Genomic DNA, 27036 nt, shown 5'->3' with positions numbered 1-27036 from the left:
TCCATTTTAAGGGGCAGCTAGGTGGCACAGTGGATAGAACACCGGCCCTGAAGTCAGGAGAACCTGAGTTCAAATCCGGCCTCAGGCTAAACACTTGACACGTACTAGCTGTGTGACCTTGGGCAAGTCACTTAACCTGATTGCCTCACTGGAAAAAAAAAATAATGATTTTGAGCAAATAAGTTATTTTGACTATTATACATACCAAAATTAACTATAAAGGGCATAAGAAGAAAGACGCTATCTGCATCCAGAGAAAGAACTAATAAATAGAAATATGTATAGAATAATTTTACATCTATATACCCATTTGTGTCTAATTATAACGTAACTCCCTCCCCCCTCTCTGACATGGTGGCAGAAGAAAAAAAAAGGAAGGAAGGAAATTTACATGAAAACTTTGTTGTGTATCTAAAAGGAATAGCAAGTTGTATATAGTGAATAGTGGTTTCATGTGCAATCATGTTTTTTTATTGTACTATGTTATGAAAATATTTGTTTTATTCCATAATTTTAAAATTTTAAATAAAAAAAGTGGTAAAGATTTTTAAAAAGTAAATTTGGGCTTTCTGACTTTAAAGAAAACTAAAAGTGCTTTCTTTTTCATATTCACAGGTTTTGCCAATCCACTTACTGGCATTGCAGATGCATCTCAGAGCAGCATGCATAATGCTTTACACATCTACATGAATGGTACAATGTCCCAGGTACAAGGATCTGCTAATGATCCCATCTTTATTCTTCACCATGCCTTTGTGGACAGGTCAGTTGGCTATTTCTCATAAGGGGATGCTTCAAATTTTTTTTCAATACTCTTAATTGTGATAACATGGTATAGTGAATAAAGTGTTGGACCTGGAGTCAGGAATAGGGACAGGGACAGAATCTATGATTTCAATATAATGAAATTACATAGGGAATTTTCACATGAGAAAACTCCCCCTACTTATGGAATTTGACACTTTCTCTTCCATTTTTATTCTTAAAGAGGATTAAGAGAGATTGAGTGATTTGGCAAGGGTCACACAGACAGTATGTGTTTGTGGTTAGAACCTGCACCCAGGTCTTTACTTTAAAACCTGCTCTAGCCACTATGCCATGCTGCCTCTCATAGTCAGTAATACAAGTTTTAGATCATAGCCGGGACATATATTAGTTGTATCATTATGAAAAAGTCACTTAACCTTTCTGAACCTCAGCAAATTCTATAAGACCACTTGTTACAGACAGGTTGCAATCTTTGCTGATAGAGAGCCTTCCCTCCCTCACCTATGGAACTCATAAGTCCTTGATGTGTGAATCTATATAATGAAGATTTTTGAGTGATAATTAAGAGGTCATGAAGGGATTGGGAAGTATTATTCTGGACACATCACTTAACTTCTCTATGCCTCAGTTTCCTTGTGTCTAAAAAGATAAAGGAGGTTATACCCAATGATCTCTTAAATCCCTTCCAGTTCTAAATCCTTTATCCTATGTTCTTATGGCCAATCTTTATGATCTTCCTAAAAGCTACCACCAATAATTAAAAAAAAACTAACAAAAACCTCTCCTTTTTCCAAAGCCCCGTCTCGTATGTGGAAACCAGTATATTCTCCCATCTCCTCTATCCAAGAAGAACAAATCTAATCTCTCATGCATATGACATTACTGAAAAATACTCAAAGATAGCTAAGTTCTCTCTTCTCTAAGCTAAACATAGCCATTCCCTCCAACACATCTGCATGCGGCCCTTCAACATCTAGTTACCTTGCTCTCTATACTCTCCAACTTATCACTATAGCTCCCATAACTCAATGCATTCTGCAGCTATGTTCTGACCAGGGTAGGGCACATCTGGACTATGACCTCCCTAGTTCTGGACACAGTGCCTTTCTCAATGTAGCCTAAGATATTATTAGGTTTTTTTTTTCAACTATGGCAGAAGTCTAGGAGCAGCAGTCTCACATCTGAGAATCCCTCACAGCCTGACCAGCAACTTCACTCAAACCTGAGCTTCCTCTATTTCCAACATGTAAACTGTCAAGTGTCAGCTGATTGTGAATATCCTAAAAGAAGACCAGATTCCCCATACTAAAATCACTTTTGTTGGGTTAGTGAAGTTGGCATACATGTGCCATCAGCATCCTAATGAAGGATATTTCTGATGAACTTGCCCTTGTTGATGTTGAACTAAAGGGAGAGATGATGAGTCTCCAACATGGCAGCCCTTTTCCTCAGAACACCAAAGACTGACTGTCTTTGGCAAAAATCTAGCCTTAGGATTTGATGCTGATTCAGAACATTGGAGAAATATTCATAAACAGGTGTTCAAAAGTGCTTATGAGGTGATCAGGCTGAAGGGCTATACTTCCTGGCCCATTGACTCATCTGTGGCAAACCTGGTAGAAAGCATAATGAAGAATCTTAGGAAGGTGCATCCAATTTCCACCATGATTAAGGGTCATATGGCATTAAGGATGATGTCTTCCTCAGTGTCCCATGTGTCTTGGGACAGAATGGTATTCCAGATGTTGTGAAGGTAAACCTAATTCTGGAGGAAGGGGGTTATTTAAAGAAGAATACAGATACACTTTGGGGAATCCAGAAGAAGCTGCAATTTTAAAGCCTTAAGATGCATTGCCATTTAACTCTACAGAAAACATGACAATTGTTAAGTGATTATATACAATGAGCTTTGCAGGTAGGCCAGATCCTTAATCTGATTAGTGACTCAACACCAATATAAAGCAGAAATGTAGAACCCCTGGACACACACTACTATACTGTTAGAGTTAGAAATGGGAAATGTTTTTCAAACCTCCTTGTTTGCATAATAATGCTGGATATGCCTTATCTTGTACAGCCATTAAGCAGCTGATGTCAAGCAGACCACACATTTATAGCACTGCCTGCCTTGTATGCCCTTAGGTCCAGAAGACAACTTTCATATTCCTTGATACAAAACACTATACAGTGGTAACACTTTGCTGGTGGATTACCTTTGTGCCTCCATCAGGGTTCCACAGCATGGTCCCATGAATAGCTTTCCCAGAGGGTCTGATCTTGTCTAATACATATATATACACAAAACATATAACGTAATATAAAATATTACATATAACATAATATGAAACATCTGATATGTACACACATGTATGTATATGTGTATCAAATAAATTTCTATATCACACAAAAAGATGTACATGTACAATAATGCAACCAATTCTTTAAGCATCATACTAACTCAAATATTGAATATTATAAACAACTAACAAAATAAATTTTTAAGAAGATTTTTTGGGCTTCCACATCACACCATTGATTTATACTGAGATTGTAATTCAATAAATTTCCCAACTCCTTTTTTTTTTCTTCACATGAATAGTTATGTAGCTGCATCTTTCTAATCTTGCACTTGTATGGCTGAGTTACTTTAACTTAAGTATAGGACATTACATTTATCACTATTACATTTCATCTTCTTAAATTCAGCCCACTGACCAAATCCACAAACACCTTTTTCCCCATCTCTGTTTTGCTATTTGACCTCGTAGCTATCCTTAGCTTTATACTATCTGCAAGCATCTTAACTTTCACATAAGTCATCCATAGCAAGATTATACACAACAGGGCCAATAATAGGACCCTGACACCATCCCAACAAAAAAAAATAATCAAAGAAGAACAAGAAATACAATCTTACACAAACCACTATGATTTAACAAAGTAGAACCAAACTAATTAACATACAGTATATAGGGATTTTAATTAAGTATTTGCTCTGTGTCCCTTTTCAAGTTTGTCTGTTCTTTTTCTATTATGTTTTATTCTTGCTTTATTGTTGTGTGTTCACTTCTTGGCCTATTCTGGCTAGAATCCAGTACAATCATAGCCAACATACCTAAAATTCTGATTTTATGTATCTTGCTTTAACATCACTTCATATAGGTCTTTCTATAGTTATTTAAGTTCTCATATTTTTGTAGCAATGTAATATTCCATTACACAACACAGTATATCACAATTAAATCAGCTCTTCCCTGACACTGTTTCCAGCATTCTGTCTGTCTCCTGTCTGCATACTTTTGTACAGGCTACTACTTTTGGTTGAGGGATTATTTTCTCATCTCTGCCTTTTATAGTCCCTGGCTTCCTTCAAGGCTCAGCTAAAGTGACACATGTAAAAGGTCTCCTTGGTTCCCTCAGCTTCTAGGACTTTTCTCTCCAAACTCTTGTGTTTTCTTTGAATAAGTATTGTATTACATATGTACATGCTGATTCCCCTTACAGAATGAAAACTCCTAAAGGGCTGAGGCTGGTTTGTTATTTTTCTTGTAGCCCCAATGCCAGGCTCATAACAGATCCTTAATAAATACATGTTGATTGACTGATAAATAAGCAAAGTAGATAACTCATATGGGCTAGACTTGTGATTTCATACATATAGGGAATCCTTGGATAAAGACACAATTTCTACTGCAGGTTTTCACCTTATTTGTACCTGACAATCTTAGACAGTCATGAGAGCACTGAGGGGGAATGACTTACCTAGAATAACAAAGCCAAAAGGTGTCAAAGGTGAGACTTGAAACCACATTTTTCTGGCTCCAAGGCCATTTATCTTTTTCACTGTGCCAGCCACTCTGTCTCTATAATAGCTAGACAAATGATGATCAAAATAGCTCATAAATACCAAATAATTGATAGTATAGATGAAAGACAATATAGCTAGCAGATAGATGCAAACATACATATGTACCAATATACATACATACATAAAGCTGATTTCTGTCTCCAGCTATGCCACTGACTAGCTGTGTACTGTGAGCTACTCATATTATTTCTCATATTAAATTACCTTCTTTGTAAAACAATTATGTTGGGCTTGGAATCAGGAAGACTCTTCCTGAGTTCAAATCTGGCCTCAGACACTTACTAGCTATTTGACTCTGAGCAAGTCACTTACCCCTGTTAACCTCAGTTTCTTCATCTGTAAAATGATCTGGAGAAGGAAATGACAAACAACTTCAATATCTTTACCAAGAAAAACCCCCAAAGGGGGTCATTAAGAGTTGGAAATACCTGAAAACAACTAAACAACAACAAAAATAATTCACATTTATAGAGAACTTTATGGTTTTATAGAATCCTTTCATAGAATTTAAAACTATAAGGGACCTCAGAGGTCACCTAGCATGAGATCCCCATTTTACAGATGAAGAGACTGGGTGTTAGGGAGATGAACTGTCTTAGTTCTGGTCCCAGAGATAGTAAACCAGAGGGATAGGATTTAATCTGCTGCTCTTAATCACTTTCTCTAAAATAATCCTGTGCCGAAGAAAGCACAAGTATTATCCCCATTTTATAGAGGAGGAATTTAAAGCACAGAGAAATCAAATTCCTTTCCCAAGAGCACACAGAGGGTTAAGTATTCAAGCTAGGAGACAAACCCAAGTCCAACATCTCCAAGTTCAGTGTTTTTTGCAATTACACTGCCTTGTCTCCAAATGAGGGGGCTGCACTAAGCAATGTCTAAGATTGTTTCTAAATCTTAAATTTTCTACTTCTAAGAGAAATAATGTCTCTCTCTGTGGAAGTAAGAGTGAAATACATTGGCACAATTATGGTTATTTAGAAGTCTTCTCTGTGACAGATTAATCATGCTTTTTATTGTGATTAAGAAAAAAGAGATATGTAAGTACAGAACATAAGCTAAATTATTTCTCTCCTCTGCTAGGCCTAGCTCTTGGCATGGAGAATTAAGTGGGCCAGTTTGTTCCTTTACCAAAGATCCAGGGTCTAAATTTGTTCTACTCTAGATTACTTGTAGTGACCTGACTAGGATAGGGCACAAGGAATACTTTTTAAATGAGCACACCAAGATTATGTGTTAAAAAAAAATTCAACAAATTCACCCTTAACTCTCAACTAACAACCTTAACATTCACCCTGAAGTCCCAAAGTTATACAGGTATGGTTGATTTTTTTGTTTTGTTTTGTTTCATTTTCTTCCTAGCTTAATCAAGATTGATGCTGGAGCTGGACTTGAACTCAGGAATATTTGAGTTCAAATTCTGACTGACACTTACTAGCTGTGTGACCCTAGAGAAGTCTCTTAACCTGTATTTGCCTTAGTTTCCTCAAATGTAAAACAGGGTTAATAGTATCATCTATCTCCCAGGGTTCTTGTGAGGATTAAATGAAATAGTATTTGTAAATTGCTTAGCACAGTATCTGGCATAGAATAGGTGCTTAATAAATGCTATTGTTGTTTTTGTTATTGCTATGACTAGATACCTACATTTGAATCCTGTGTATATTTTAAAGGAAGATAAGGTCTACTACACATTTCAGTCTTCTTTTTTCTTTTTTAATTTTTTTGGGAAGACATTCAGGGTTAAGTGACTTGACCATGTCACACAGCTAGTGTCTCAGGCAGGATTTGAACTCAGGTTCTTCAACTCTGGAGTTGGTGCTTTAACCACTATACCACTTAGCTGCCTCACATTTCAGTCTTAAGGGATTCTCAATGCCATGCCCTCCTTAAGCTACTCGTTTAACATCTGAATCTATTCTATTTTCCCATACAACCTAAATCTTCCTTTGGCATAGTGAACTGATCTATGGCTTTTATACTCACCTTGGTTCTATAGATGTTCAAGTTCCATTCTGAGGGGATTCTCTTGAGAAAGCAGAGAATAGGAGTGCTGGACATGGAGTGAGAACAATCTGAGTTCAAATTCTACTTCAACCATTCACTAGCTTTGTGAAGCCAAGCAAATGACATGACCTCTCTGTGTTTCAGTTTCCTCAAGTGTAACATGAGAAGATCTAATTCAATGTTATCCGTTGTCTCTTTTAGTTCTAAATCTATAATCCAATGATCCCTTAAGTCAGCTATGAATCCACCATCAAACTGTACAGTTGAAGGAACCATAGTATAGTCAACCAGCAAGTCAACAGGCATTTTTGAAGTACTTACTTTGTGCCAGGCACAGTGCTAAGCTTTAGGAATTCAAGGAAAGCTCAAAACAGACCCTGTCCTTACAAAGTTCACAATCTTTGAGGGGAGAAAGCATACAAACAACTATACACAAACAAAATAAATGCAAGATTAATGGAATGTAACCTCAGAGAGAAGTCACTAGCATTAACATGGATAATAAAAGACATTTTTCAGAGGGTGAGATTTTTAGTTAAGATTTAAAGGAAATCCAGGAAAGCCAAGAGCAGAGGTGAGAAGAACATTCTAGGCATAGGGGACAGCCAGTGAAAATGCATGAAATCATGAGATGGAATATCAACAATGAGGATGTCAGTGCTATTGCTGGATTGCAGAATATGTGGAGGAGAGTAAAGTATAAGAAGACTGGAAAGATAGGAGGCCAATAGGTTATAAAGGACATTAAAAGCCAAAAAGAGGATTTTATCATTGATCCTGGAGGTAATGGGTAAGAGAGAGGATGGCTTTGAGTCAATCAATTAAATAATCCCAACCCCCATTTAAAGTAATTGACAAGATTTTATACCTTGATATATTTTTCAGGTGAGAACATATTTCCATTTAATTAATCAATCATAGGCTTTAGACCATGAGAAAAAGCCATTGACCAATTTAGATGGTCTTGAAAGCCATTGGGTGAACTGGAGTGATTTTGTTCAGGAAATGTGTTCAAAATGCTTAAAAAAAAAAACAAAACTTGATCATGGTCTATGGAATTTGTACAATATCAGAAAGCTAATTAAGAATTGAGGATTTGACACTCTTTGCAGACAATATGATGATATACTTAGAGAACCCTAGAGAATCAAGTGAAAAACTAATTAGAAATAATGAACAACTTTAGCAAAGTTGCAAGATATAAAAAAACTCAAATAAATCATCAGCATTCCTATATATTACTAACAAAGCCCAACAACAAGAGTTAGAAAGAGAAATTCCATTTAAATTACTGTAGACATAATAAAATATTTGGGGTCCACCTGCCAAAACAAACCCAGTAACTTTATGAACACCATTACAAAAAACTTTTTACACAAATAAAGTCAGATCTAAATGATTGGTAAAACATCAGTTGCTCATGGTTATGACAAGCTAATTTAATAAAAATGACAATTCTACCTAAATTAATTTACTTATTCAGTGCCATAACAATCAAACTACCAAAAAATATTTTATACAGCTAGAAAACAAAAACAATAACAAAATTCATCTGCAAGAACAAAAGGTCCAGAATATCAAGGGAATTAATGAAAAGAAATGTTAGGGAAAGTGGCCTCACCATACCAGATCTTAAACTGCATTATAAAGTAGCAATCATCAAAACTACTTGGTACTGGCTAAGAAACAGAGTGGTGGATCAGTGGAATAGCTTAAGTACACAAGACATAGTAGTCAATGATTATAGTAATCTACTGTTTCATAAACCCAAAGACCCCAGCTTCTGGGATAAGAACACACAATTTAACAAAACCTACTGGGAAAATTGGAAAATGGTATGGCAGAAACTGGGCATAGACCAACATCTTATACCGTATATCAAAGTAAAGTTAAAATGGGTTCATGATATAGATATAAAGGCTGTTACTATAAGCAAACTGGGAGAGCAAGGAATAGTTTACCTGACAGATTTATGGAAAACAGAAGAATTTATAACCAAACAAGAGATAGAGAACATTACAAAATGCAAAATGGATAATTTTGATCACATTATATTGAAATGTTTTTGCACAAACAAAGCCAATGCAATAAAGATTAGGAGGGAAGCAGAAAAATGGGAAAGAATTTTACAACCAGTGTATTTGAAAAGGCTCATTTCTAAAATATGTAGAGAATTGAACCAAAATTTTAAGAATCCAAGTCATTCCCCAATTGATAAATGGTCAAATGATATGAGTAGGCAGTTTTCAGATGAAGAAATTAAAGCTACCTGTAGGCATATAAAGAAGTGCTCTAAATCATTATTGATTAGAGAAATGAAAATCAAAACAACTCTTAAGTACCACATCACACCTATCAGATTGGCTAACATGACAAAATGGTAAAATTACAAATACTGGAGAAGATTTGGGAAAATTGGAATACTAACGCATTGTTGATACAGTTGGGAACTGATCCAACCATTCTGGAGAGCTATTTGGAACTATGCCCAAAGAACTATAAAAATGTGCATACCCTTTGACCCAGCAATACCATTTCTAGGGCTGTATCTCAAAGAGATCATAAAAATGGAAAAAGGACCCATATGTACAAAAATATTTATAGCAGCTCTTTTTTGTGATGGCCAAGAATTGGAAATTGAGGGGATGTCCCCCCCAGTGGGAAATGACTGAACAAGTTGTGGTATATGAATGTAATGGGATACTATTGTGCTATAAGTAATGATGAACAGGTGGACTTCAGAAAAACCTGGAGAGACTTAAATGAACTGATGCTGAATGAAGTGAGCAGAACCAAGGGAACATTGTACACAATAACAGTCACATTTTGTGATGATTAACTTTGATAGACTTAGCTCTTTTCAGCAATACAAGGATCTAAGATTCCAGAAGACTCTTGATGGAAAATGCTATCCGCATCCAGAGAAAGAACTATGGAGTGTAAATGCAGGTTGAAGAATACTATTTGCTCTTTCTCTCTCTTTTATTTTTTTTATTTTGTTTCTTCTTTCTCATGGTTCCTCCCATTCATTCTAACTCATCTTTACAACATGAAAATATGTTTAGTAGGAATGTATATGTAGAGCCTATATCAGATCATATGCTGTCTTGGGGAGGAGGAAGGGTAAGGAGGCAGAGAAAATTTAACACTCAAAAGCTTATGGAAGTGAATGTTGAAAACTAAAAATTTAAAAATTAATTTAAAAATTAAAAAAGAAAATTGAGGATTTGAGCATATGCCAGAATAGAGGGAGTTTTGAGCCAAGCCGTTATTATGAAGGACTTTGATGGGAAGAAAAGAGCTCTTGGTCTCACTCTCTTTTGCCAGAAGAGGACATGAATTTGTACTTTTTTATCGACATACTAGCAATGTCCTCTGATTGGCAGTGTCTAGAGGCAAGGACAGACTGAACACGATGAGGGCAGACAGATTTAAGACCACTGTGAGCCTAGCTGAAAAGCTCCACCATACCAAAGGGTCATGTCTTGAGGAACAACAAAAAAAATTACAAACAACTTTTAGGTGCTGTGGGTTACCTGCTTCGATTTATTTACTATCTTAGCTTGAGGCCACTCTTTCCTGAACTCCATAGATACTAATAGAAAAGTGTGTCACAAAACATTGGAAAGAAAGATATTTTTATCAACTATAGTAGCAGAATAAATATCTCTTTCTAAATGTTAATTCTCTGCCTGACTAATTGATATAAACAGATAGATAATCATGGGTGGAGCCCACAAGTTGGAGGTCATGAGTTTTAGATTTAGAAAAAAAAAATCCTTTTCCCTCAGAGTTAGCCATAAAACCATGAGGAGAAATATGGTGGCTGCCCTCAATAAACTTGAGTTGCCAGTGGGATTGGGAGTTGAGAGAGTAGCTCCAGAGCATGTACCACATTAGTAAACCACAAGAGCAACAACAGTAGTTGACATTTGTATAACATTTTAAAGTCTCTATATGATTTTATGTTCATTATATCATTGAGAGTATTGGTACATAATGGATACACAGTAGTCCTTTGACCCTTTGTTCTGACAAAAGTTCCGGAAGAGAAACATAGATGTGAATAGTGTAGTTAGACAAATAGTTGCTTATTATAAACTTAAAAACAAAATTGTCATTTGAATCTGAGGTGACGCTTTAGTTTAGCAAGATCATTTTTCTCTTTTTTGAAAATCAAGCCATTTATCTGTCTTCAGTTCTCCTTCACCTTCCCATTCTCCAACATCTGGCGGATTTCATTTACATTGGCTCAGCAAGCACACTACACATTTCTTTGGGTAACCTGGGATGCAGTTGTTTTGATAGTGGTGACTTGAAATCCCTGAAGGCAGCTCAATGCTTCTCTTGTAGCATCTCCTCTCTTACCATGCATTTCAATTCCTCTTTAACCATTTTTGTTGTGTTCTGAATGCAAAGCTTATTCTCCATGGGAAAGGGAGAAAAATGGAAACAAATAAAAAATTAAGATTTCTGCCCATCCCCATCTCTTTCTCTGAACTTTTACAAATATATTACTTTTATCTTTTGAATCATTTACCCAGAACAGCCGTTCCATCTGCTCTTTGATATTCCCATTCCCAAAATATTTTTAAGCTTTTTTAAACTTCTGGTTTTTTTTTTCCTTGGCATTCGCTGCAAGCTTGGCCATTCAGAATTTTTGTAGGCCTGACATATCATTTGAGATCTTTTGTATTCAAACTCAGCTATCCTTGCTTTTGTTTTTCTGGGTATGTATTTTAAAACCAACATTGCTCAGCAACCTTTTGGGGCATCTATAGACTGGGCACATCTCTGGGCTTTAGGACAATTTAACTTGTTTTTCCAGCTTGTTTTCCCTTTTGTAATCATTTGAGATGTCACCATTATGAATATTTGAATTGTTCAAAGGGAGATAAACAAATAAAATTGTATTTCATCAGTACTGGAAACAAGTGAAAATGCATTTCTTATCCTGGAGAAGAAAAATCTATTTAAAATTAGTTCCGTAATAAAAATCATTCTTGAGAGCTTCTCATCCCCACTTAAGTTGACCTTGTGTAGCATTTGAGGCCATAGACCCCTACCAACTCTTTCTCTTAATTATTTTTAATTTTCCCAACCCAAATCTAGGGTATTATGATCCACAGGTCAGGCTCTACATGGTTTCCTCCACTGCCCTTCCCATCGTCCTCCTTATCTAGCCACTGCCAACCATGACAGTGATCAATTGCTGTAAAATTTCCAATTATTTCTACTTCATCAACTCATTAGTCCTCACTGACCAGAGTCTCAAGTTCATTTTGTTGACTTCCTCCACTTTTTGATTGAAACAAAGGCACTATGTGTACCAAGTGCTGTGAATGAATATCATGAAACAACTGCTTGCTTATGTCTGATTCTGCACACCAAGAGGTATACTTAGCTTGATGCAACAGAACCACCAGGCGAGAGAACTGTAGAATGTCAGCTTTTTGGAGGGATAACTTCATAAATATTTATTTAAGTGAGGACTTTAAAAAAGATTTGATCAGGGCAACTATGTTTTTAATTATGTTGTGTTATAAATTTAACAATCATCAATAAAAACAATCAAATAAATTTACTAAATGAAGATTAATATCACATGCAAAAGTATAAACATGGCACACTATCTATTTTAGCAAAATATAATTTAACAAATTAACATAGTTCACCGAATTTACTTTGTTCTATGTCTCTTTAAAATTTTATTTTAATCTCCTTCACTTCTATCTTTATCTGTGATCTAAATGCCTTTCATACACTTTGGCTTCAATGTTTATTACTTTTCTGATTCTGCTGACTTCCATTTGAGTCACCTCATGTAGATGTTTCTATATTTGTGCTTAATGTACTTCTCCCCCTGAGTCAGTATAGGTAATCTCAAGCCCAGAAATGAATTCCTCTGATGCAGGTCAGGCAACTCTTCTATAACTTTGAGAATTAGAAACTTCCTTGGGGCACTGAGAGCTTAAATAACTCTGCACATGGTTAATTAGTCAGTGTGTCAAAAAGCATTTATTAAGTGCCCATTATGTGTCATATATTTTGCTTAGCACTTGTGAGTCAAAGGCAGAACTTGAACCCAGGTCTTACTCTAAGGCTGGCCATCGATGTAGTCACCATGCTATTTTTCTTTATATTTATTATTTTATAGCATTTTAATATTCCATTGTAAATTAATATGTTGACGTGTATCCAAATATTCTTTATTAGAGGACACAGGTTTTTTCTAGGGGTGCTTTCCCCTACGCAGAAGGAAACATCTATTATTAATATAGTTGGCTTGGTTACTCATAAGAAAATTTACAACCCCATTAAAGACCCAAACTAATCCCTGAAATGAAAATTCAACATAATGACAGTAACATTAACCTACACATAGAGTGATAACAATACAACATTCTACTTGTGGTGCTGGCTTGAGTCAAGGAAAACTAAAGTGTCTGAAGCATTAAAATTGAGGATTACTTAGAGCAGGGGTGGGGAACCTATGGCCTCAAGGCCACAGGTGAATGTGAATGACAATGGGAGCAAATAAGAGTTTGAGATTTCTGCCTACCACCTTCTCTTTCCCTGAACTCTTATAAATGTATCACCCGTAGCCACTGAGTCATCGAGCCATTCACCCAGAGCACCAGTTCCATCTGCTTTTTGCTATTACCATTCCCAAAATACGTAACCATACAAGAACCATACTGAGGGCCTTCCTCACTTTCTTGTGACATTTTGAAGATGCCACTGGAGTATATAGACCATGCAATGGTTATCCCTCACTTTCACCACATGAGCATTATCTTCTTTTTGATCACATATTCCTCTGCTGGTATCTTTCACTCCATTTCTCCCTCATAGTTCTATATTTACGGGTTGCCTATCCATTACCCTCTAAGTCAGGGGTGGGAAACCTGTGGCTTCAAGGCTCCATGTGTCCCTCTAGGTCCTCAAGTGTGACCCTTTGACTGAATCCAAACTTCACATATCTGGCTGTAGTATCATCACTCCCTATTTCAGTCATTGGGGAATGGGGAAAAGGTTATTGAGTTCTAAAAGGAGGAAAGTAGGGGAAGGGACTGGAGAGATCTGTTCCCTCTAGACCTGTATGACCTTTTTCCAAAGCATGTCCTCTAGCTATACCCTAGGTATTGAATAGTTGACTCTCCTAATATGTGATAATTTCATATTGGAATTTAATGTCCATCACAATTTGGCTCCAACTCATCTTTCCAGGCTGATTTTATATTAAGCCCTCTAATGAACTCTACATTCCAGTCAAACTGGACTACATGCTGTTCCCATACATATTCTCTTTTCTGATTTGGTGTATTTGCCCAAATGGGTCCTGATGCCTTCAATGCCCTCCTTGCTCACCATCTTCTCTTGGAACACTTATCTGCCATCTGAAACCAACTCCTACCTGATACCTCCTACTGCCCAGTTATTAGTACCCACTCTTATATTAGATTAACTTTTTAAAATATATTGCCTTTTTTAAAATATATTTTTAAAATACATTCACTTTTTTTAAACTATATTCACTACCTATGTACATGTCTTCCCCCAGAGAAAATGAATTCTTTGAGGGCAAGGAAGGGCTATTTTAACTTTTATCTTTTTCTCTACACTACCTAACATAATACCTTTCATATAGTAGAGTACTAATAAATTCTTGCTATATTTAATTAAATTTTAATTATGAAATCAAAGCTATTTAGAGTACCTTCCTAACACTGATGTGCATATCACTAGCACATCCACCATGCCCTCCCATAGTCTACCTGTTGGAATCTCTCTCAGAGGAACATGGATCTGATTCTGTAAGTCTGGGATCACTAAACAGTACAACAGAGTCTACTAGGTGCAGCTAAGTAGTATAGTAGATAGAGAGCTGGGCCTTAAATCAGAAAGACCTGAGTTCAAAACCTGCTTCAGACACTTACTAGCTATGTGACTCTGGACAAGTAATTTCATTTCTGTTTGCCTCAGTTTCCTCATTTGTAAGTGAAGATAATAATAGCATCTACTTCTTATGGTTTTTGTGAGTATTAAATGAGATAATAAATGTAAAGTGCTTAGCACAGTGACTGGAACATAGTAAATGCTACATACAAGTTAGCTATTACCATTATTACTGGTTGATCTTGAAGCTTTACCTTGTAGCCAGGGGTTGCTGGCAAATGCTTAACTACCAGCTCATCAGGAATGTATTCAGGACATTGTTTTAGTTTAATTTCCATTCTTACCATTTTTCACCATCACTTTCTTAAGTCTATCTAGACCATTAACCAAACAATAAATCAAGCATCGGTTTTAGCATTTGCTGGTTTCAAAGGTGTAAATGCTCACCCTAAATATTCAACAATCAGCTTTGGCTCTGATTAAGCCTCTCCCCCCTTCTCTCCATGCTCATTACTGCCCTTGTCATGCCTAGTTCTCTTCAATTAGCTGAGATTGATGGAGGGAAGGAGACACAGCCAGCAGCAGATTCTTTTTTTTAATATCAATTTATTTGGAATTATCAACAATCATTTCCACAACCTTTTGAGTTTAAAATTTTTCTCCCCCTCCCTTCCCACCTTCCTCCCCAAGATGGTGTGCAATCTGATATAGGTTATGCATATACATTCCTATTAAACATATTTTCACATTATTGATGTTGTAAGTAAGAATTAGAACCAATAGGAGGAACCACCAGAAAGAGGAAACAAAACACAACAGAAGAAAAATAATAGCAAGTGGTATGTTTCGATCTGCATTCAAACTCCATAGTTCTTTCTTCTTTGTAGATAGCCTTTTCCATCATGAGGCCTTTGGACATGTCTTAGATCCTTGTATTGCTGAGAAGGGTTAAGTTTATCAACATTAGTCATCACACTGGCTGTTATTGTGTACAACGTTCTCTTGGTTCTGCTCACTTCACTCAGCATCAGACCATACAAGTCTTTCCAGGTTTTTCTGAAGTCAGCTTGTTCATCATTTCTTATAGCACAATAGTATTCCCTTATATTCATATACCACAACTTGCTCAGTCATTCCCCAACTGATGGACCTCCTCTCAATTTCCAATTCTTTGCCACCACAAAAAGAGCCAGCAGCAGATTTTTGTTGTAGGTCTTCACTGTCATCAAGTGTCCCCCTATTAAATTCTTTCTCACAGAAGTACCCTGTTTATTAAGGGAATCCTAAGAATCCCATTTTATTAATGCTTTTCTTTACTGAAAAGCACCACATCCATTCTTCCCAGTCTGCCTGTTCTGTGACTGCATGTGAATCCTGACCAGGCACATACCTAAAGCAAAATATTTTAAGGATAACTCCCTCTCTTCAGCTACAAATTAATTACATCTTCCAATATGACTTTGCTGCTGCTCTAGCTTGTCAGGCTTCCCATCCTCCTGCCCCTTCTTCCCTGATCTACACTGTGATACCCATGCTGGGAAGCATCCCTTACCTGCATACCAAGTTCCCATCCAGCAGTCAGCTCAGCAGCACAGAAATATGTCAAGCAGTGGAGTGGCAGCAAGGCAGGTCCTCAGGGGTGCTGGAAGGATTTGCAGATTGCTCAAGTCACAAAGGCAAAAAGTCCAACGAGATGGAACAGGGAAGGATCCCTTGTTTCAGAAGCAATGCCATGAGATCTGCTTGAAATAAGAGATGGGGGCTCTGTTTCTAGGTATCTGAAAGAACATTTCACCAACAAGAGATTGTTGGGTTTTTCCCCCAAAGTCTGATATTTAGCTCAATGGCTGGCATACAGTGGGTGCTTAATAAACATTTATTAACTGGAAGTGTTTATTTACTAAACAGAAGGATATGGAACCCAGCACAGGAAGTCATAGCAGCTTCACATTATATGATATGCAATTCTAAAGCACCTGTCAAAAAGATTCAAGAGATATGAGTCTGTTTTGCCAAATAATGATATTAAAATTCCATTCAACAAATATATTTTTAAGTATCTACTATGTGTAAGGCACTATGGATTCCAAGAAAAAAAAAACAAACTTCCCTTCCTTCAAGGAGAAAATGTTCTATTGGGAGGAGAGGAGAAATAAAAAAATGCAGAGATAAGGAAATTTAAAGTATACAATACATGATAAATATAATTTTAAGAGCGAGGAAGTACTAATAACTGGGTATCAGGATGGACCTCATGTGGGAGGCAGCACCTGAGTTTGTGCATTGCAGAAATCTAAGGAGTCAATGAGTCAGAAGTGAAAAGGAAATGCTTGTCAGATATGGAGGATGACTATGTAAAGGCATAGAGGTGGGAAACTGAATGTCATTTGTGAGAAGAGCTGGCATGTCAGCTTGATATCCAGACATTGATTTTAATTATATTAGTATAGTGAATATGCCCATGTAGCCTAAATAACTTCACAAATGATACTCCCTTTGCCAATTATAAAAGCTCTGTCCTTATTCAAATGATATTTAAAAAAATAAATAAATATTACCATAATTCAAGAACATGTATGATTTAAAAGATTTTTGATTCTCTCACTGTTCTGATTCCCCAGTCTACCATTAGTAACTGAAATTTAACAAGTGGTGGAGAATGAGTTGGTGAGTCAATACAAATTCATATACAGAGAGCAATGTAGTGCCATGGTCAGAATATTGGATTTGGAGACAGGAAGACTTGAATTCAAATCTTGCCTCAGACACTAAACGTGTGTCCATGGGCAAATCATCTGAACTCTGAACTTCAGTTTCCATTTCTATAAAATGGGGGTAATGACAGCACCTAGCTCAAATGGAGTGCTGTGAGGATCAAATATGATAGCATATATGTTTTGCCTTACAAATTTCACCTCTTCCTCTAGAAACAGTAATGAATTCAGTGCTGACATTGTTTTTTTTTCTTTTGAAAATGTAATGTCAATCAACTCTCCTCTGTCACCACTCATAATTCCCATTATTCCCCAGACCAAAATAACTCTTAGTCACCACTCCCTTATATATGTTCCCTCACCCATTAGAATATGTGCTTCTGATCAGAGTTCTTAAATCTTTCAAAGTTGTGTCTTAAAATGTTGTTGTTATTGTATAAATTGTTCTGTCTGCTCACCTTCCTTTGTATCTGTTTATACAGATGTCTCCAGGTTTGCCTAAAACCAATCATTTTGTCATTTCTTCCAGCACAGTAGTATTCTATTATATTTGTGTACCATATATGGCCAAAGTAGGAATTTGTTTTGTTTTATATGCGTTATTTGCTACAAGGGTTTTCTTTTTTTCCTTTCTATTAAGGCTGGGAAAATAAATTATTATTAACTGAAAAAATATTTTTAAAAGAATGTAAGGCCCTTGAGGACAGGGACTGTTTTACATTTGTATTTGTATCTCCAGCGCTTAGCCTAATGGTTAGCATGTTGTAACTGGTTATCTAATGCTTTCATTCCATGCTCTCATTGAACACAAATTACAAAGCTCTCCTCCACATATGAGTATGTTGTTTTGTGATTGACCTTGGCCAAGAAAAAAATAAACATCAGAAGGGGGTCAGCCCTTTGATGATAAGCTTCTCCAAATTTAGCTAGGATGATGCACTGATGACATATATACAGTATTTTGCCAAGACTATATTTGAAGCATTTATGGTTTGGCAATACCTACCAGATCATGAACTTCACTGCCTTAGTCTTCCAAATATAGTGACCCCTTCTTTCCATAAGGGCCTATCTAAGGGAAACTTTAGTGGTTGTAATTAAAATGTTTAAATTGAAGGGAAAATAGCCTAAAAGATGTAGTGGAAAATGGTGTACAGGGCAAAGACAGATCATTACCTTTATTCACTCCTCATTTTTGCCAAGCACACCTAGTAAAATGTTTAATGAGGAAGTTAAGAAATGAGCACCATGCAGAAACAGGGATCTCAGGTAGCAACCTCCCCTATAGGAATCAACAGCCTTGGATAAGAGTACAGACCCACAAGCTCAGAGATTATAGGAATTGGGGCACAGTGGTGCCCATAGAAAAATTGTGTGTTCGGCAAGAAAATTAGTCACCACACCTGTGATTTGATGAAATTTATGGGAATTCCTTGAAAAGGAAGTTCCCTCTACCACTTCAGGCCAACAACTCTATCTACTACTCTGCATCTATGATCAAATTAATATAAATTGAAATTACAAAAAGCCATTTTTGGATCAATGTAAGGAAGGTTTATCAAAAGAGAATGGAGGGTGGCTAGGTGGCACAATAGATAGAGCTCTGGCCTTGGAATAAGGAGAACCTGAGTTCAAATATGGCCTCAGATACTTGATGCTTACTACCTTATGTGACCCTGGGCAACTCACTTAACCCTGATTGCCTAAGCAAAAAAAAAAAAAGGGATTCTAAAAGGGGAAGGAAGAAATCATTTTGGGGCAGTTAGGTGGCATAGTGAATAGAGCACCAGCCCTGGAGTCAGGAGGACCTGAGTTCAAATCCAGCCTCAGACATATAACATTAACTGTATGACTCTGAGCAAGTCAATTAGCCCCAATTGCCTGAGAGAGAGAGAGAGAGAGAGAGAGAGAGAGAGAGAGAGAGAGAGAAATGGGTTGCTGCATGAGTTAGTGAGTTCCCTATCACTATTGAAGTGAAGAATACTGACAAATTATTGGGAGAATTGTAGAGGAAATTCATGCATCAGGCAAGTTCATGGTCTAGATGACTTTTTAAGATCTCTTCCAGCTCTGGGATTCAGTGATATCTATTTATTCAACATTCATTAATGTTTAATAAACAAATGAATGAATTCCATGTTATTTTTTACTTACCTTTCCTAGTCTTTTTTTTTTCTCCATGAGAATCTGGGAGAACACTCAGGTCCTTCAGTTAAGGAGGCAGAATCCTTCTTACCTTAAAAGGCATGAATCCAACCCTCTCATCTTAGAAATGCTAAAGCTGAGCAGCAGAGAAGTTAAGTGAATTAATTCCCCAAATCATACAGGTTGAAAGTAGCAGATTCAGATTTGAGTTCAAGGACTCACATTCCAAAGCTATTGACTTTTGTTCTACACCTTCACCCCTGCCCAATATTTATTCCTTCCTCTGTCTGAAGGTCTATGGTGATGGGAAACCCACAACCTCATGAAGCAATCTAACCTACTTTTAGACAACTCTAATTGTCAAGAAGGTTTGTTTTGCTCCCCCCTCCCAATTTATCATTTGTCAAAGAGCCTAAGACAGACTCTGCAAATTCCACCCTCTGGTTCTAGTTCTATGCTCTGTTGTCAAATAAAACCAGTGTAATTATAGCCCCTCACCCATAATACTGCTGTTTAATTACTTGGAGATAGCTAGCATATCTCCCTTCAGTTTTCCCTTTTGAGCGCACATGCCTACTTCCTCCAAACAATACTTGTTTGTCATGGTCTCCTATTTCCATACATTCTACTCAGTTTCCTTTGGATATACTTCCATTTGTCAATGTTTTTTTTTTCCTTTGAAAGTGATACTATGTGCTAGGCACTGTGCTAAGCAACTTACAAATATTATCTCATTTGATCCTCACCAAAAGCCAGGAAGCTAGGTGTTGTTATTACTCCTGTTTTACAGTTGAGTAAACTAAGCTATATAAGGTTAAGTGACTTGCCCAGGGTCAGACAGCTAGTAAGTTTTTGAGGTTGGATTTGAACTCAGGTCTTCTTGATTCTAAGTCCAATGCTCTAGCCACTGCACCATTATAGGGGTGGGAAACCTATAGCCTTGAGGCCACATGTGGCCTTCAAGATGCTTGGGTGCAGTGTTTTGACTGAGTCCAAATTTTATAGAACAAGTCCTTTTATTAAGGGAATTTGTTCTGTGAAACTTGGATTCAGTCAAAGGATCTCACTTGAAGACCTAGACGGCCATACATGGCCTCGAGGCAGCAGGTTGCCCACCGCTGCATCCTAGCTACTTTAGTAATGAAGCTCTAGATCTCGTATCAATAACAATAAACAAACAAATAAGTGAATGAATGGATAAATAAACAAGCAGACAAATAAATATATGAATAAATGGATAGATAAATAAACATAAATAAAAATGCAACTGGTATGCAACCAAAAAACTAATTAACATTGAGTTTGCAGTCCAAGAAAATGCATTTATATATGTATATATATATAATATATATATACATAATGTATGTATGTGTATATGTGTGTATATGTGTGTACATATATATGTATATATGTGTATGAATGTATATATGTATATATAGATATAGATATAGATATAGATATAGATATAGATTTGTTTTCCAAGTGAAGGGTTGGCTATCTCCCCAACTCTATACTTGGACAATTTATTTTTTTCAAACAAATATAGCATTTTATATCAATAAAATTAAATTTCTTGTTAGTGATTTCAGCAAATTAAGATCAATCAATAAGCAAGCATTTATTATGTACCTCTTATGTACTAGAATCTAGTAACTGGACACTGTGCTAAGTGCTGGGGTTACAAATACAAAGAATGAAACAATCCCCCCTTTCAAGGAGTTTACTCATTTTAGCTACCTCTCCCAATTCTATAGAATCTTCAAAACTGAGAAACATACTATTTAAGTAAATTATTTTTTAAGAAATAGTTGACCATCAAATCAAGGGAAGACCTTTGAGGCACCTCATAAGAATGCTTATATTGACTAATTCATCATTCTGTTTGAGAGCCAGCAATTCATGACAAGAGCACAGATTTAATTCTAGAAGAGACCTTAGAGATAACTTAGTTCAACTTCTTTATTTTTTCAGATAAGGTTAGAAGCCCAAAGAAGTTAAGAGATTTTCTCCAAATTGCACATTTAGTAAGAAGTAGAGACATACAATCCCAAAGCCACTTCTCTCTCTCTCTCTCTGTCTCTGTATGTGTGTGTATTTGTATATGTATACACACACACACACAAACACACACACACACACACGACCCAAATTTCTCAACCTTGTCCATAAGTATAGCATGACTTATTGTCAAATACCCTGCTGAAATCTGTGCACACTATATAAGTAATCTACTAGTCTAGCAACCCAGTTCAAAAAGGAAACTTAGGTAGACTTATGTGACTTCTAAAAGAATAATCATAGCTCAATTTTATATAACCTATTATGTTGACTATACCCTTACCTAACAACAGTCCTGTTAGGGAGGCAGTGCAGGTATCATTCTCTCCATGTTACAAATAAGGAAACTGATTTTCAGAGAGCTAGAAACTCGAGTGACCAAATAAATCTTTTGAAGCACATTTTCAATACATTTCAAGTGTGAACATTTGCATGGAGTTTTATCTTTAAAATTGATTTTGAGTTGGGCATTTTTTAAAGTTTAAATTGAAAGACATCAAACAGTCTATGTGTAGACATCATTATGAAATTTCTTATGTTACAAGTAGGTATGTTTGTTCATTACAGTCATGGAATTTCTCTCTGGGACCCAACAGTGTGGTTCCTTGGAGTCCATAATAAATTCCCTGAAGGAATCCATTCTTCCCTTTCACTAGACTTAGCAAACAGAGATATTTTAGTTTTCAATTGTTCTCCCCTAGAGGTATTCTGTTACTTTTCTTCAAGCATGCTAATGAAGAGTGAATTTGCCAAAAGTTGTAGAAAAAGATGAAAGAGAACATCAAAGATTAAGATATGAATAATCAAGAATTGACTTTACTAAGAAAAATAAATTCCTTTCCATCACTCTAACTACCTCAATCCACACTGTAATAAAGTATTAATGGAGTTCTTGGGGACTAAGCCATTCTGGACAGTTAAAGGTTAACCAATTAAGGGATACACTTCAGTGTGATTTTTTTTTTACTGGCAATATTTCTCAAATATATTATTATACATTTATCAGCTTTATAACAAAGTATGGTGAAAATAATTTAACCTTTTCTTCATGGCTTCAAGTCATCATGAAAAACAATAATTGTTGTAACCTGCTAAAGATGTACTTACAGATGGAGATGACTTGAGAGGTTGAATGGATAATTACCACAGCAATTGCCTGAAACTTATTTTTTGAAAAAAGCACTGAATTCCTATTTTCTTTTTAGATAGTTGTGTTTTTCATAAAGATAAAGTAAAGTATGATCTTCAAAGCAATTTAATAACTCTTTTTTTAAATAGCAAACCAAAGACTGAGAGTAGCTTTGTCACAAGTTATTTTCTCATCTTCCAGAAAATATTCTTCTTTGTTTCTATGAGTGTCCTTTAAGTAATTACCAACATTCAAATAATTGTTTTATAATCTCTCCATCACTAACACTGGCCTACAAATTCATCTTTATAAGATCCCAACCACCTCATCTGAATTATGCATATTCAATAAGTGAGAAGTAGCCTTCATTTTTAAAAATAATTAATAATTGGATATTGACTGGAATATTTATTTCTTTATCAACAGAAGCTAACACTTCTGTAAAAAGGAAACTGTTCTGTCCAAGTTTACTAACTGCTTAACTGAAAAATTTATTTGATTGTAGTCTTCATCTATCTTAACATCTCTGAAGCTTTTGATGGTATTGACAATGTCTTTCTCTAATAAGATCCCCCCATTACAATGCAAATTCCACAATAGCGTGAGCTTTGTGTTTTTGCCTTTCTTTGTATTCCCAAGAGTTGGCACACAGTGAGTCCTCAATATATACTTAAGGTATTGATTGATTGGTAGTCTCCTTCCTAAGCTTCTATGACATAACTTTTTTCTTTTTTTGTCTTTTTTGTCTTTTTTTTTTACTAATTTATTTTGATTTATCAATAATCATTTCCATATGCTTTTGAGTTTAAAATTTTTCTCCCCCTTCTTCCCCACCACCCTCCCCAAGATGAAGCACAATCTGATATAGGCTATACATTTACATTCATATTAAACATCTTTTCACATTAGTGATGTTGTAAGCAAAAATTAAAACCAATAGGAGGACCCATCAGAAAGAGGAAACTAAACTCAACAGAAGAGAAAAAAATAGCAATTCAACTTCCATAGTTCTTTCTTTGGATGTGGATAGCATTTTCCATCACAAGGCCTGTGGAGATGTCTTAGATCCTTGTATTGCCAGGAAGGGTTAAGTTTATCAATATTAGTCATCACATGACGTGGCTGTTATTGTGTGCAAAGTTCTCTTGGTTCTGCTCACTTCACTCAGCATCAGACCATACAAGTCTGTCCAGGTTTTTCTGAACTCAGCCTGTTCATCATTTCTTATAGAACAATAGTATTCCATCACATTCATATACCACAGTTGCTCAGCCATTCCCCAATTGATGGGCATCCTCTCAATTTCCAATTCTTTGCCACCACAAAAAGAGCTACTATGAATATTTTTGTACATGTAGGTCCTTTTCCCGTTTGTGTGATCTCTTTGGGATATAGCCCTAAAAGTGCTATTGCTGGGTCAAAGGTTATGCACATTTTTATAGCCCTTTGGGCATAGTTCCAAATTGCTCTCCAAAATGGTTGGATCATTTCACAACTCCACCAACAATGCATTAGTGTTTCAATTTTCCCACATCTTCTCCAACATTTATCATTTTCCTGTTTTGTCATGTTGGCCAATCTGATTAGGTGTGATGTGATACCTCAGAGTTGTTCCAATTTGCATTCCTCTAATCAATAGTGATTTAGAGCATTTTTTCATATGACTGTAGATGGCTTTAATTTCTTCATCTGAGAACTGTCTGTTCATATTCTTTGACCATTTATCAATTGGGGAATGGCTTGTATTATTATAAATTTGACTTAATTCTCTATATATTTTAGAAATGAGGCCTTTATCAGAGAGACTGGTTGTAAAAATTCTTTCCCAATTTTCTACCTTCCTTCTAATCTTAGTTGCATTGGCTTTGTTTGTGCAAAAACTTTTCAATTTAATGTAATCAAAATTATCTATTTTGCTTTTCGTAATGTTCTCTATCTCCTGTTTGGTCATGAATTCTTCTGTTCTCCATAGATCTGACAGGTAAACTATTCCTTGCTCTCCCAGTTTGCTTATAGTATCAGTCTTTATATCTAAATCTTGTACCCATTTTTACTTTATTTTGGTATATGGTGTGAGATTTTGGTCTATGCCTAGTTTCTGCCATACTCTTTTCTAGTTTTCCCAACAGTTTTTTTCAAAGAGTGGGTTCTTATCCCAGAAGCTGGGGTCTTTTGGTTTATCAAATAATAGATTCCTATAGTCATTGACTACTGTGTCTTGCATATCTAACCTATTCCACTGATCCTCCACTCTATTTCTTAGCCAGTACCAAGCAGTTTTGATGATTTCTGCTTTATAATACAATTCAAGATCTGAAATGGCTAGGCCATGTTCCCCTGCATTTCTTTTCATTAGTTCTCTTGATATTCTGGACCTTTGGTTCTTCCAAATGAATCTTGTTATTATTTTTTCTAACTCTATAAAATAATTTTTGGTAGTTTGATTGGTATGCCACTGAATAAGTAAATTAGCTTAGGTAGAATTGCCAATTTTATTATATTAGCTCAGCCTACCCATGATGTTTTTGACATTACTTTTTTCCTGGTGCCCTTCTTACTTCTTACAATGAATGTTATTTTTTGCAAGTCCATTAAGAAGAGAACAGTCTGGGCAGCTAGGTGGTTCAGTGGATTGAACACTGGCCCTGAAGTCAGGAGGACCTGAGTTCAAATTCATCCTCAGAACAAACACTTGATACTTACTAGCTGTGTGATCCTGGGCAAGTCACTTAACCTCAATTGCCTAAAAAAGAGAGAGAGAGAGAGAGAAGATTCCAAGTGTCACACTTTGGCCATAACACTAAGAAGTTTACCCAAATAACAACCTCATGAATCAACAGGAAAGAAGGCTAATCACTAAGTTTTCACTCACTCAGCATCTTTTTCCTTACCAGCCCCCACATTATGGCATTAATTTAAACTTTGGGATCTACTCAATATCCTTGTTCCTGCTGCCATGTCTTTTTATAGCATCCTGTCTGAGTATCCTCATCCTAGCATTCTGTGGTAACAAGAGGAGAGAAAGGTGTAACAAGACAGAGCACTACAATGTAGCAACACTTAGCCAGAGAACTAAAGAATTAGAGAGGCAGGGTGCCAGTGTTTGGAGGGGGCTATATTAACCCAAAATTAAAAGGAACTGGCATCCAGATAAACCAGAACAGTCTCTGTAAAGTTACTTGGGGCAAGAACTGAGGCTGACGTTAAATGAATGCCACAGTTTAGAAGGGATCTGAAACACCTCTGAGGTTTAAACTCTGTTGCATCTTCCATTAAATGGGAGTTGGAAAATGAGCAATAAGCAAATGTAGAGGAAAGAAAAATATGAAGTTTCCAAAGTTCTTAAAGAGAAGAAAAGTAAGCTAAGAACTCATAACACAAGCAAATAAATCTTTAAAATGGAAAGATGATGGTCACAGAGATATCTAAACAAGTGCAAACAACTCTAAATATTACAAGATAAAGGAAATTGAAATAACATTCATTTAGGGCTATGTGTATTCCCAAGAGAACATGGAAATATAGCAAGATGTTCCAATGTGATTCAAGAGAAAAATTAAAATTTTGAGAGAATTTGAAAGCAAACAAATGACTTATACAGAAGTAATTAGAAGTATAGAAGAACTTAAATCTGCTCTGGCAGATAGGAGTAGAGTTCTTGAGCAAACAAATGATAAAGAGGTTCATGGGAGAGAAAATGGATAATTTTGATTACATAAAATTTAAGTTTGTGCACAAGTAAAACCAATTCAGCTAAAATTAGAAGAGAAAAAGAAAATTGGGGAGGGGGAGATAAACATTTGCAATTCTCTCATTAAAGACATAATTTCTAAGATATATAGGAAACTTAATCAAATTTATAAAAATAAGAACCACTCCCCAATTGATAAATGTTCCATGGATATGAATAGATAGAACTATGAACTGGTCCAACCATTCTGGGAAACAATTTGTAACTATGCCCAAAGTCCTTTAAAACTGTGCATACCTTTGACCCAATGATACCACTACTGGTTATAGACCCAAGGAGATCAAAGAAAGAGAAAAAGTACACAGCTCTTTCTGTGGTGGCAACGAATCAAAGAGGGTGTGCCCATCGATTGGGGAATGTCTCAACAAGTTATAGTCAATTAATATAATAGGATACTCTTGTGCTTTAAGAATTTATTAGAGTTGTCAGAGAAACTTGAGAAGACTAGTATGAACTGATGAAAGTGAAGTTAGCAGAACCAGAAGAATAATTTATACAATAATAATTTTGTAAACAAACTCGACTTTGACAGACTTAGGAACTCTGATCAACACAGTAACCAGCCACAGTTCCAGAAGACTGATGATCAAACCTCCAGATATCCACCTCCATATAGAAAAGTGATGGACTCAAGAACGCAATTTGATGTCTGTGTGTGTGTGTGTGTGTGTGTGTGTGTGTGTGTGTGTGTGTGTGT

The 27036-nt window shown here is 36.1% G+C and overlaps 1 protein-coding gene across 1 annotated transcript in view; it reads left to right on the top strand.

The window, feature by feature from the left end:
- The window catches only part of TYR (tyrosinase), a 161207-nt gene that overhangs the window by 57772 nt on the left and 76399 nt on the right, over positions 1–27036 (top strand). Inside the window, exon 3 of the mRNA XM_027848297.1 lies at positions 616–763. Coding sequence (XP_027704098.1) covers positions 616–763 — 148 coding nt within the window. The remainder of the gene's footprint in view (positions 1–615; positions 764–27036) is intronic.

This window comes from Vombatus ursinus, unplaced genomic scaffold (assembly GCF_900497805.2).
Source record: "Vombatus ursinus unplaced genomic scaffold, bare-nosed wombat genome assembly UNPS02005659.1, whole genome shotgun sequence".
In the NCBI taxonomy this organism is placed as follows: Eukaryota; Metazoa; Chordata; class Mammalia; order Diprotodontia; family Vombatidae; genus Vombatus; species Vombatus ursinus.
This window is presented reverse-complemented; position numbering and strand designations above follow the sequence as displayed.